Source organism: Triticum urartu, chromosome 1 (genome assembly GCF_003073215.2).
Source record: "Triticum urartu cultivar G1812 chromosome 1, Tu2.1, whole genome shotgun sequence".
NCBI lineage: Eukaryota > Viridiplantae > Streptophyta > Magnoliopsida > Poales > Poaceae > Triticum > Triticum urartu.
In genome coordinates, this window is record NC_053022.1 from 546,732,194 (window position 1) to 546,745,894 (window position 13,701).

General features: G+C 42.5%; 1 protein-coding gene across 2 annotated transcripts in view; it reads right to left on the bottom strand.

Annotated features, from left to right (window-relative positions):
- LOC125528685 (transcription factor IIIB 60 kDa subunit-like) overlaps window positions 1-13,701 on the bottom strand; it is a 32,705-nt gene that overhangs the window by 18,229 nt on the left and 775 nt on the right. Inside the window, exons 2-13 of one of the 2 annotated variants that reach the window (XM_048693128.1) lie at window positions 13,036-13,117; window positions 12,690-12,771; window positions 12,527-12,599; window positions 12,363-12,448; window positions 12,201-12,277; window positions 10,796-10,852; window positions 10,610-10,722; window positions 10,006-10,085; window positions 9,845-9,931; window positions 9,201-9,281; window positions 3,825-3,962; window positions 3,578-3,745 (exon numbers count right to left, since the gene is read on the bottom strand). In XM_048693128.1, coding sequence (XP_048549085.1) covers window positions 3,578-3,745; window positions 3,825-3,962; window positions 9,201-9,281; window positions 9,845-9,931; window positions 10,006-10,085; window positions 10,610-10,722; window positions 10,796-10,852; window positions 12,201-12,277; window positions 12,363-12,448; window positions 12,527-12,599; window positions 12,690-12,771; window positions 13,036-13,100 — 1,107 coding nt within the window. In that variant the 5' untranslated portion in view covers window positions 13,101-13,117. The remainder of the gene's footprint in view (window positions 1-3,577; window positions 3,746-3,824; window positions 3,963-9,200; window positions 9,282-9,844; window positions 9,932-10,005; window positions 10,086-10,609; window positions 10,723-10,795; window positions 10,853-12,200; window positions 12,278-12,362; window positions 12,449-12,526; window positions 12,600-12,689; window positions 12,772-13,035; window positions 13,118-13,701) is intronic. The other variant, XM_048693131.1, reaches the window with a different exon arrangement.

Genomic DNA, 13,701 nt, shown 5'->3' on the forward strand with positions numbered 1-13,701 from the left:
ATTGCCCAGGTTTCCAGGTCCTGCATCAGCACCTGGATCCTTCAATGTCAATGGCTTCAGAGAAGACAACACATTCTTCAATAGCTCCAGGAACCCCTACTCAAGGGAAAGAATATCATCTGATCGGTTCTGGAGCTATCCGCAGCGAAGCTATTACTCCTGCATTCTATACAATCAAGGTCGCATCTTCCCACACAAGCGTCTTGACATTGAAGCAATAGCTGGTCTGCCCTGTCTGGAAGAAGCTCTGGATTGCTTCAAAGAGGTTGGATTGCTGCCGTTCGTCACCGATCAAGAGCATTGAAACGAAGAGTTGCTACTCCAATTCTATGCCACACTTCACATCCGCGGGTACAATAGAGATCCGAAGACTTGGGTCCTGGAGTGGATGACAGGAAACGTTCATCACAAAGCCAAAGCCTTTGACATCATTGAGCTCACTGGTCTACCCACTCCTGGCGATCTCTACGAATCTGGCTGTCAACTTCACAGTGAAGCTGTGGAGAGCATCTTTCAGAAGTCTGGACCTAACATGAGTCAGATGCTCAGTATGATGAAGCCATTGCCCCAAGATGATGCATATCCCAAAGAGTTCTTTGTTGAAGACCTAGAGTATCTGCCAAGGACTATTTATCACATCATAAGGCGAACTCTCTGGCCCATCAAAGGACACTCTCCACATGCCAAGCTGGAAGGTGCAATGAAGACTTTGGTCTTCTATATTCTTCATGGCAAATGCTTCAATGCACAGGAGTTCTTCATTCGCCAACTTGCTGCATCAGGCTCTGATCTTTTTGTCTTGAAGTTCTACGCCCCATGGGTAATGCGGCTGATCAAACTTCACTCCGCTATCTCATATCAGCCATCTGCTCGCAATTATCGGATCTTTCTGCCTGATGTGGATATATCTATTGAAGCCATCTATCCTGAGCCTGCCAAGGAACCTCTAAGTCTTCAGAATGCAGAGCATCAAAGTTTTTCTCAGAACATTGAAGGAGTTGAAGCAGTCACTCGTGTGTATCCTTTGGCTGGAACTACACGTGCACCACATCCTGCCCTTACTGAAGCCACCGACAACACAACTGCCCAACGATCCAAGAAGCGCACTCGTGTTCTTAATGACCGAGAGCTTCTGGTGGCTCTTCATCAGAAACAGGATAGGCATCATGACTGGCTGAAGCGTCAAATGCAAAGCCTCTTGGTGGATGTCAACCGCATTCGCAATCTTGCCACCAAGAATGCTTTTGTTGCCCATGAAACCTCTCGACGCACATGAAAGGGGCTGACGCTGATGTGCTTTGAAGATGATCTTCAAGAGGATGGCTTCTCTGAACGCTTCAAGTTTGACTCCACACCTTCTCGAAGGGCAGTGCTGCGACGCACTCCATCTCTTGAAAACTCTGAGTTCTCTTCCTCTGCTGCAACTGTGCATGCCAGAGTGATCGAGGATGAAGACAATGCTACTTCACCGCCACCTCCTTCAGCACGCTTCGACACTGCTCCAAGTTCTTCTGCACCGCCGAACACCACCGACGACCCTGCTGCTTCACCTACTCTTCATGGGAACGAGTAGATGCTCTATGTCTTCAAACCTTTTTGCTCCTTACTGACAAAAGGGGAAGAAGCATACGAGTGATAGTCTTCAAGCGGGTCCATATGGACGGGTGCTTTATATTTTGCTTCGTGTTTACAACTCTCGTTTTGATACATTTGGTTCTTTGAGTTGTAACACTTAAACTCAATGGTCGTCTGCTGCTTATTTGCCACTTTGTGATGCGATGATAAATTCCGCATGTGCGACGATAAATTCCGCACTTAGATCATTTTGCAGACGTTCATTTTCCATTATGCATGTCATTATCTTCACATATCTTCACATGCATAATGAATTGTCATCATAAGTTGAAGAGGAGCTCCACAAGTACAACCTGCCATGTGCATTTGCATTCCAAAAGCAAATTACTTATATGCACATCTTGAGGGGGAGCCCTTGCAACTTATGAAGACAATTCCTTATCCTTTACAATTTCACATATTATATTCCCCGTTGAAAACTTCAACTAGTTTGTCATCAATCACCAAAAAGGGGGAGGTTGTAAGTGCATCTAGTGCCACCCCTAGTTGGTTTTGGAGTATTGACGACAAACCTAGTTGAGGGACTAATGTGTTTGTGAGAATTGCAGGATAACACAGGTAGAAGTCCCTCATTGATTCGGTTTTCCTACCAGAGATGACCCCTAAAAATGTATGAAGACATTGATGTCAAAGGTGGTATGTGAAGATACTCACATTGAAGACTATGACAAGAGAAGACATCGCATGAAGCCTATGAAGCTCGAAGACTTAGATCTTTTGTAGTTATGTTTCTTCTTTGTTGAGTCATAGAAACCACCGTACTGTTTAGTGGGATCCAAGTGAACCAGTCAGAATGACTGAAGTGATGCTTAACCAAAACATATGTCTTCGAGTGAAGACTATGAGAGCGAAACTTGTCCAGAGTCGGACAAGTCAGCTTTGCTTGTAGCCCAAGTAAAGCTGTCGTGTGTGTATGAAATCTAACCGTTGGAACACGTGTCAGTTCCTTAGTGACCCAGGGTCATTTCGGACAAATCAAGTCGGGTTGCCTAGTGGCTATAAATAGCCCACCCCTACAACCATAAACGGTTAGCTGCTCAGAGTTAGAGTACGGCTTCTGTCGTTCGAGAGCAACCCACCTCGAAGCCTTTGAGAGAGAATTCCTTGCGAGGATAAAGCCCTAACCACACAGAGCCAAAGAGTGTTAGGCATCACTTAAGTCTTCTTGTCTGTGTGATCTGAAGACTTATTACACTTGAGGACTGTGAATCCTCCAGCCGGTTAGGCGTCGCGTTCTGAGCATCCAAGAGACATTTTGGATTATCGATGAACGAAGTCTGCGGAGGTTTGGGAATCTACCTTGAAGACTTACCTGAGTGATTGGGCGAGGTCTGTGTGACCTTAGCTCAAGGGGAATACGGTGAGGACTGGGTGTCCTGAGCTGCGTGTTCAGGACTGGGTGTCCGGAACTGTGTGTCCTCAGGTTTAAATACCTAGCCGCCCTAACCAGACGTATAGTTATTACAGCAACTGGAACTGGTCCAACAAATCATTGTCTTCAACGAGTTACTGGTTTTATCCTTCCCTACCTTTACTTACTGTTGGTCCTTATGAAGTCATTGTATGATTGCACTATCTTTTATCTTCACTGAGTGACTGCGTGTTCTATTTGGTTTCATAATATATTCCTACCTGATCCTTACTACATTGCTGCTATTAATCATTGTACTTTCACTCCATTGAATACTTGACTATGGTTTGCTTAGTGTAGTCTACCTTCCGCTGCATGGTAATAGGTTTATTTCTATCGTTTGTCTTCATAACTTCCATGTTTTAAAGACTTTCATAAAAATCGCCTATTCACCCCCCTTTCTAGTCGATATAACGCATTTTCAGCTTACAATAAATGTAGTTGCTTAGTTGAGAATTATAGTTCAGAAAGAAAGAATCTCAGATTAATGGGGCAAGAAGCATGGATTTACGTATGTTCACGAACCGTTACCTTCCCAGGGCTCATGATGTTATCTTCAAACTCAGAATTATGTAACTCACATATTGCCTCGTCCACAGCTTCCTTGGCTCTTTTAGCAGCATCCAGTCTTTGTTTTTCAGCTTGCTGGAAAGCTGGAGGGTCAGCACCACCCTCCAGTCCACCTGACAGTTCAGTGAACTGAGCAATCAAGTCATGTCAGTAGTAGTGACTGAAATATCAAAACCAATGCATTACAAACATAGTAAATGTGAGTTACATTGTCGTAGCATTCCTCACAAAGTCCATGAGAAAAATGCTCAGCACCCTTATCCTTGTGCTCGCAAAGGACTTCTCCAGACTTGGCTAAACATTTTGAAACCGGCTCTTCATCAGCCTTTGCTAAAAAATCTTCAATCTGTCATAGGGGCATGAAGACACAAATTATAACTAAGCAGTGGTATACCATAAATGAAGTTCTTACAAAAAAAAGTTGTAGACAAAATAAATGAACTATAAATGGATGATGACGTCAATGTTGAAACCCCCTCCAATCATAATCCTGATGGACAATTGCACATGGTCTTGGAGCATAAATGTCATCAATTCATCCAAGATCAGCTAGAAAAATAACTATAAGCACTAGGTGTCTGCCAGAAAACTGTTGTGTGAAGGGCAAGGAGTTGCAAAAGAAAGAGATTCATCAACTATGGAATCTTACAAGTATGAGTATCAAACAGAGGTTGCTGTTCACAAAGAGCAGCAAAAGAAAGAAAGTCATCATTTTTATTTATTTTTCATCAAAAAAAGAACAGAGCTTGCTGTTCACAACGCATCGCATTTAAGTTGGCATTATATCATCTTCATACAAGTCAAGACAGATAATATATGTTTGTAGTAGATATCACAGAAGTATATAGACATGAAAGGGGAAGCCAAATGCTCTAGGAGATACAGGAATATCACCTGAAACTAGCTATCTGAAAAGACAAAAGGAAGTAAACACATGTGTAGTTGACACAGAAATGCATTACGAAATGTTGTTTAAGCATGATGCACAACGTCCGATTCTAGATGATAGCTGGATGATAGTTTGGGCATCTCCAACGCAGACCCCTACCCTGCCCACAAATGTTCGGACCGGATGGTCCGGACATTTATAGTCCAACGCAGACCCCTACTTTGGGCCGTACGCGTCCGGATGTCCGTAATCCCCAAGCCCAGCCCCAAATCAAGGTGTAAAGTAGGGGAGCCCGGAGTCCCGGACGTCCGCCACGTCGGACTTCAACAGCTTGGACCCCTCTTTTTTCAAACGCCATCGTTCTCTATAAATGAGATGCGGTTTCAGTACTACTAGGCATGAGAGGGAGGTTAGCCTTGATGAGCAGGTGGTGCCTCAGAAGGACACCTTTAGATATCTAGGGTCTATGTTGCAGAAGGATGGGGATATTGATGAACATGTGAATCATCGAATCAAAGCCAGATGGATGAAGTGGCGCCAAGCTTCTGGCATTCTCTGTGACAAGAGAATGCCACAAAAGCTCTAAAACGCAAGTTCTATAGGACGGTGGTTCGACCCGCAATGTTGTATGGTGCTGAGTGTTGGCCGACTAAAAGGCGACATGTTCAACAGTTAGGTGTGGCAGAGATGCGCATGTTGAGATGGATATGTGGCCACACAAGGAAGGACCGAGTCCGGAATGATGATATACGAGATAGAGTTGGTAGCGTCGATTGAAGAGAAGCTTGTCCAACGCAGGCCTCCAGAAGCGCCAATGCATAACGGATGGCTAAAGCAGGGCGATAATGTCAAGAGAGGTCGAGGTAGACCAAACTTGACATGGGAGGAGTCCGCAAAAGAGGGATCTGAAGGACTGGAGTATCGACAAAGAACTAGCCATGGACACGGGTGCGTGGAAGCTTGCTATCCATGTGCCAGAACCATGAGTTGGTTGCGAGATATTATGGGTTTCACCTCTAGCCTACGCCAACTTGTTTGGGACTAAAGGCTTTGTTGTTGTTGTTGTCGTTCTCTGTCTCTGCTCTCGAAGCCGGACGCTGTACCCCTCCCCCCCCCTCCCCTCCCACACCGCTCGAGCCTTGCCGAAGCTCGGCAAGATCCACCCGCAGCCTCTGCTGACATGGTCCATGGCAGAACTACGCACAGCAAGTGTTCAGTCAAATGCCATAGTGCATTCTTTTACGTTCGTTCACTTTGAAGGAAACACGATGGATTCAAAGGAGTACTTCTACAACAAGTTCATGGGTTGTCTTCGTCTGATGAGGAGGATGAAACGGCGATAATGATGACAGTTCTTCAAGAAACGGAGAATGCCGAGGAGCATGTTCTCATCTTCAAGGGTTCAATGTCGAGACATTGAATTTTCAATCAGCGTCGGGCAAGGGGCCATGTTGATCTATAGACGAGTACTTTGCCCCCGATGCGTTATTCAAGCACTTTTTTCATTGTCGCTACCAAATGTGCAGGTCATTGTTCTTGCGCATCATGGATGATGTCAAGGCTTATGATGATTACTTCAAGTTAAAGGGGGTGCCCTTAGCTTGCTTGGGTTCTCTGGTCCCCAAAAGTGCACAACTACTGTGGTATGGCACAGACATAGACTAGTGGGGTGAGTACCTCGAGATGTCTGAGAGCACATGCTTGGAAGTAATGGTTAGATTTGCTAGTCCAAAGGTGAAGATGTTTGGACCAAAGTTCTTGAGAGAACCAAATGTCAAGGACACTTGAGGCTTTTGGCACTTGAAGAATCAAGAAGGTTTCCAGGTATGCTCGAATCCATGGATTGCATGCACTAGAAATGGGAGAACTGCCCCTATGCTCAACAAGGGCAAAGGAAGGTCATGTTAAAACTCCCATCATCATTCTTGAAGCAGTTGCATCACAAGACTCTAGATTTGGCACTCTTTCTTTGGCATGCTAGGGTCTCACAATAACATCAACATGCTCCGGCGGTCACCATTGTTTGCAACGCTGTGTGAGGAGCCAAAAGAATATACACTGAACCAAGCTGGCTCCGTTCATTACCCTTCACAAGCCAAGCTTTTTCCGTTGCCTGATCTTATCAAGATACATACCTTGAATATCATGATTGTTAATTAGTATGAACAGGCCAAACAGTGCAAGCCAGAAAGCTCCCCCCAATTTCTTGATTCTAAGTTGTCCTAAGGTAGTCTCCTTCTAGTTACGATTTGCCCTTGTCTGTCACTATAGATGTTCAAGCTTTAGTCTTTAGTCATTTCGAATGCTCGTAATGTTCTAGAGTGCAACTATACCATCATGGGCATGACTACAACATGGGGTGCTGCCTTGCCGATGGACGATGGTATCTATCCTCCGTAGTCGAGGTTTGTCAAGACCATCTCCAGTCCAATAGGTACCAAGAAATCTCACTTTGCTAGAAAGGATGTGGAGAGGGCATTTGGAGTGTTTCAAGCATGTTTTGAATTTGCTCGCGGACCTGCTAAACAATGGGATCCACAGACATTGTGGGAGGTGATGACATATTGTGCAATCCACAATCATGTTGTGCACAGTATGATTGTGGAGGATGAGGAAGAGAATGTTCTCAATGTTCTGGATTTCAAACATATGTGTGAATCTGTCTAGCTTCCACATCAAGAGGCGGCAACGTTTGGGAATTTTCTGTAGATGGATCATCAAATTCACAACCGAGCAAATCATACACAGCTTATAAATGATCTAGTGGAGCATCTGTGGGTGTTTCACTCAAACAATTAGAGCATGTGGCCAGATAATTGAATTTAAGTTTAAACTATTTTATTTGAAAACTTTATGTTTGGATTGTAATATTATATATTTGAAGTATCGTTGCATTGGAATATTTATCTTTGAAAAATTGATGCATTGTAGTATATTTATCTTTGATTACTTGACTTTATAGAGGGGAGGGGGAGGGGGGAGGCAGATGAGTAGGGGATATTTAAGCGCTAGCCTTAGAGGTTTGGCGCCCGCCCGACTGTCCATGGACAATTAGGGGCGTTTGATTGAGGTTTACCCTTGTAAATGCTCTTACACCCATCAGTGGAGAGGCACATCCAAAAATCCTACGTACCTTAACCTCGCCTCTATAAGAACACCCGAAAAACTCAGTCCCTCGAATGTCGTAACCCCCCTCCTATGACCACCACCGCATCCCTCCTCTCCTTCCATCACTAAATCATCCTCGGATGCACGACATCTAGTGGTAGGGATCTGGCGTCGTGGCAGTGCCAGCATCCTTTCCTCTACCGGCTATGTCAGTATCCCGTGATGCTCCCCTATATCCCCTCCAAATTTCTAGTGTGGTTGGCCATGGCGATGGTGGCACCCATTGGATCCCGTTGCACCTACACCAGAGCCCGCCGCTCACTAGGGAAACCTCCCACCGCTGGGCCAGCCAAGGTAACTAGCTAGGCTTGTCCTTGTTTCGGGTCTGTCTCGGCCAGCCGTTCACCACCAGAGCCTCCACCGCCAGGCCAACGAAGGTAACTACCTAGGCTTCTCCTTGTTTCGAGCTTTCAGCTATGTGCCGGCCATCAAGCCGCGGCTCTACTGTGGTCCCCGAACATTGAGCCGAGGCATCTGTGGTTCTATCCATCAAGCTGAGGCATTTCTAGGGTTTCGTAATAAACTTGATTTTTTAAATTTTTTTGGCAAGAATGAAGCGATAATAAGCAAGACAAAGATACAATAGCCTAGCTAGATAGATTAGTATGACATGTAGGATAGCAAGATGTATATGGATTAGTAGTGCACTATTTTTCTAGAATCCCTGCAGGATTTAAGTAAACGAGTACCACGGCCTCCAATGTGTGTGGCTGCGGAACTTTAGAGAATAACGGAGGGGGAGATGCAAGAGGTGTTGAAGGATGTCTTTGAGACTTTGACATCAATGTGTTTGAACACTTCTTCTCACTGTCCTGTTCCGGTCTTTCTAGAAGTAACACAATAAGCACACAAACACACCATAGTCTGCTAGGATTGTACTCATTTACTTCAATCCCAGAATGAATTTTTGAGAAGTCATAGTATATTGAATGAAACGTATTGATGAACATTTGTAAGAATTTTTCCTTAAGATGAATGTGGAACATGCAACGCGTAATGTAATGATCTGTTGTGCAATGCATATACCCGTGTTGTGGTGTGTGTGCAATACAATTGCATATGAATTGTGTGCAATGATAATTTAAAAAACTGAAGAACTTAAGACAACAAAGAACATCGGGTAAACACGACATTGATGAGTAGTCTTGTTAGTCCCGCCACTGGAAGTGCCCATCAATGGGACTCACCCTCCACCGACAGGAGGACGAACACACCACTGAAGCTTGGAGGTTGACGGCTGCCCTACCCAACAGTGGAGGGGTTAAAGCGCCCGTAAGTGTAGTGCTTTTTGTTCTACTTGTGTCTCTCACTGTAGGGATTAGCCTATGTTTACTTTACTGTAGCATAGGTTAGACAAACTCATGTCTTTGTACTTTGTAAACAGTCTATATAGGTTTTAATGGAGTGATGACTGGGAGTGGTTATATTTTCATCAGATGGCTTACGAAAGTGATTGAGGTTCAGAAAAAGGTAAGACAATATACAATAGAAAACCAACATTTGGCTATTTCATGAGAACATACATACCGTTAAGCTACCAGAATCTGTATTTTCAAACTCTATCAAGCGCTTAAATAGTGTTGCCTCACAGACATGCACAACAGCAGCCTGAAAAAGATAAAACATGATTAGTGACATTTCATATTCAAGCCTACATTACACATATCCGCTCCCTACCTTACACAATGCTACTGCGCCACCAACATACAATAGCACCACCAAAACATCACAAAAAATTCTGATACAGTTTTAGAACATTGACAAAAGATGCACCTGCCAAGTAACAAGAGTTCAAAATCCAAACTCAATGCACACTTGAGAAACCAAAAAAAAAGGCTATGTGCACTGTACTAGCTGATTTCAAATTATGCTAGTAATAGTAGCTACTATTCACATGATTTCTCCCTTTTGTTTCCAGATGTGTGGATCCCATGCTGATTTGAAATTTGCTCCTTCGAAGCATGTCCTATCAATGTTGTAAATATGTTTCAGAAATTTCCATGCTATTGTGTGCCATGTTCGCCGGTTGCACAGGAACCAGCAAAAGGATAGACACATCATATATGTTCTTATTAGTGCTGCATGTGCACAATAAATGCCAAAACTACAAAGAATTACATTAAGGACAAAATTCGCAAATAAGTTGATCCATCCGGAGCATCCGGGCTTACAATATCTGCCTTGGTGTACATATATCCATGAGAAAGTGCAGCTATATATAATGCTGCACCGCATAAACCACTTGGCTTCCTCCCAGTCTGCGACATAGGACAAGCTATTACAACCTTACAAAAGAACCTAAATAAGAAACTAGAATGATGACGATACTAGCCTGCATCCAGTCTCGCTTCATGCTAGCTACAATGCGTAAAGCTGTGCACGAGACAGCATTGTCCCTTTTCCCCAATAAACCTACACATTACCAACAATGAAGCAAAATCGCAAATAATTAAAAGCACATTGATTCTATTTGCTAGCCGATGTAATTGTCTAGCCTTCCCTATGAAGGCTATATTGCTTGGCAGAACTCGAAATCCTTGACAGGCACAGAAAATATTGACCATTAAAGCGAGCAAACATAGCTCCCGTGATTCATGTATATATACATTATTCTGAATATGCTACCATCAACCATAGAATTTGAAATTGATAACGTATGATTAACAGGTGTTATACTTCTTGGAGAAAGGCGCATCCATTTATATCTTCAATGCAAAAGAAGCAAACATCTAGACTTCATAACATTTGCTTACTTATCACAAACACAATCAAGAAATCCAAACTAGAAGGCATACCCCACAAAGAACTACCTTTTCACAAACAGAAGAGACACGTGAAAAATTGTAAATGCTTTGATATTCATTAATGTATAAGCATGTAACTAAAAGTTTTGTGTATCTTACATAAGATAAGAATGCACATGTATGTCAACTTACGTTCGGTAAAACGGTGGATGAAAAGGCTAGGATCTACAAGCTTTTGAACAATTGGGTGTTCTCCGAGTAGCAAAACTTGGCAAAGCTGCAGAAAAACAGCACCTAGGACATATCTGAAACATAAATCAAGATGAGCCCTTTCAACAAAGACTGCAAGATGAAGGACATGAGAATGTGAGTACTTACACACTTATATGCAAATAGTCCGTGAAATCAATAAGAAGATAGGGTTTTTCACTTCGCCTGACAAAACAATTAGTTGAATATGGACATTAGTATTACCCAAATAGCTTAAAGATACCAAAACGACAATCATTGTACAGGGAGCAAACACCGACACAAGCATGAAAGGGCGACACAGGGACAAGAAAAACTGAAGAAGCAAACAGAAAAAATGACTGTTTGGACAGTGGTAAATGAAACATAAGTGTGCCGTGCCTTCTATTGGGCATGACCCAAGTCTACAAGGTGCCACTTTGACTGCTAATTCCTATCACACAAAAACGATATACTAATTAGAATTATATTAGGCATGCACTATGAAAGTGCATTTCCTGATGATTCTTTTGGTACCAGTTTTATGTGAACAGGGTAGGCACTAGGCACCCACCCTTCTATATATTGATGGTCGAAGTTAAAAATATTTAACCAGAATGGATGAGACTTATCTTGAACTTGTAGTGTGTTACGGCAATTGTTGAACTTCAGAAATAAATAAGTGTGTGTACCCCTGATGAGTAGTAAATTCAAAAAATATACTAGAAATGAGTTTCACAAAGATGACAACCGGTATACATACATGCCAACCGGTATACCGCGTATGAGTTTCACAAAGAAATGACATCTGTGATATGATATTCCAGGCAAAAATGACAATCGAAGCTATATTAAAAACACTGTTTGATGAATAGTAAGGTTCTGATTGTATTTTCTACACTAAGAATACCACAGGTGTCATTTCTTCACGAAATCTCATACGTGAGTAGAATGGTCAACCAAATACCCCAAAATTTCAGAATTTTTGGATTTTTCTATTACTTTTTCAAATTTACTATTCATGCGGGTGCGCATGGAACCATGTTCACCTTTGTACTTTCGATGTACTTAGAAGAATTTTGCATGCATATTTCTGTAGAAGCTTAGCTTGATCATAGCCATCTTAGTTTCATTCTTGCTCTCTGATGAACTTCTCAATATGACACTCTACTGAAGGCACACTTCTGCAGGTTTTCACTAAGAAGTTAAGGGCATCCTTGGTTTGCAAGCCAATATTTGGCAATGGCAACTTTTTCAAGGTTGGCAAGGCAATTTGGTAGCAAATTTTGGGCTTACCCAAATTTTGGCATCAAACGAAGCAGCCCCTAAATGAGCCCCTGGTCCAATCATAATAAATACTCCCTCCGTTCCAAATTACTCATCGTGGTTTTGAACTAAAACCACGACGAGTAATTTGGAACAGAGGGAGTACAACATAGAATACACAGAGGCTCACCCAAAGTGGAATGGGAGAAGGTGATGTTTGAACAAGAAATATTTCCAATGGATAAGTAGGCTTTCAATAAAGCAAGGGACTAATTAGGTGAAAGCTTACCGGCAAGCAATGTAAAGACAAGAAGCTGCAACATGACTTGTTCGTCGGCCCCTAGTAAAGTTATTGTCAAGAGCTAGCTACATTTAAAAAAGGACAAATATCAACATATGAAAAATACCCCACCATTTTTGAAAATGTTTGTGTGATAACAAGGATGCATACTTTATAAAAGTTATGAGCAGTGCAAATGATATCATCTCCACCACTCACATGCAGGCCATGGACAATCTGCCAGATCTCGTCTCTCCCTGGTGAAATAAACCATAACACGATTCCCCCAGTGAGATGCATGATATGATAAAAAGAAAATGTGGTGAAAGAAATACCTTTCTCTTCAGTTCTTTCACGGGATAGTGAACCGCCCTTCGCAATGCCTATAATGTGTCCACTAAGCCGGCTCTATACACATTCAAAACAAAGCAACCAACAGGTACACATCAAATCAATCAAAGAAACTAAATATAAGTAAAGTGTGGTAGCAATACCAACCTGTCCCGAGGAGTCCTTGACAAAAGTAGGCTCGTCAGTATACATATCCTGATCAATAACCTTGCCACATATTCCACAACATCTGAAATCAACATGGCAAATAACATAAGGACACAGGTGCAAAAGTGCTTCAGCTGTGTTCACACAAATCTATTGTGAACAACTAATACTCCCTCCATCCAAAATCGCAATAGTAAGTAAGGTTTTTTTTTGTACGAGTGTGATGACAGTATCAAATTTTATGTCACATGCCACTTTCTTTTAACAAATCAAAACATGTCTTGCATTTTGGAATGGGGGGAGCAGATTAGAAGAATAGTGAAAGACGAGAAAATGAAGGTCTTACGTGAACCCGTTGTCAGGATCCTTTACATATGGGCAATCATCATCACAGTGAGAACAGTACACCATTTTCGAAGAGAAGTTGGCTGCAGAGGATGATCCAACTCAGATCAGCCAGCGGAAGTTCATTGTATAATTCTGTTTAGTTCCAAGCATATACCAATACTCTTCAGAGTGCGAAAAAGGGTTTCCCCCCGCTTTATATTATAAAGCAACAATACTCTTCAGAGTGGGCACAAAGATGGAAGCAAACTAATAGCACACATCGGTTCTCACTATTTTTCTGTCCAACTTAAGTCTAAATGACACAGACGGTGTAAACATTTACAATTAGAATGTGAGGGTTGCCTACTTCTCTGTGGTGCGTGCTCATCTCTGGTGGCCAAACAGGGGAGCCTGGACATGGGCTCATCGGGAACATAGCACATGACCCTTCTTTTACAGTCCAATTATAGATATCAAAACGTGCAAGCAATCAAATCTGGATTTCGAGCACTCAAATTTCCATTCAATAAGACCACTTTAAAAAAGTTTCAACTCTTGACATTAACATTTCAAACCGAAAGAAGCAAAACAGAACAGGCACTCACTCTCAGTGTGAAACTAAAGGTTGTGCCCAGTTACGGTTATTGACTAAGAACATGCGACTTGCTCCTCAATCGATACTCAA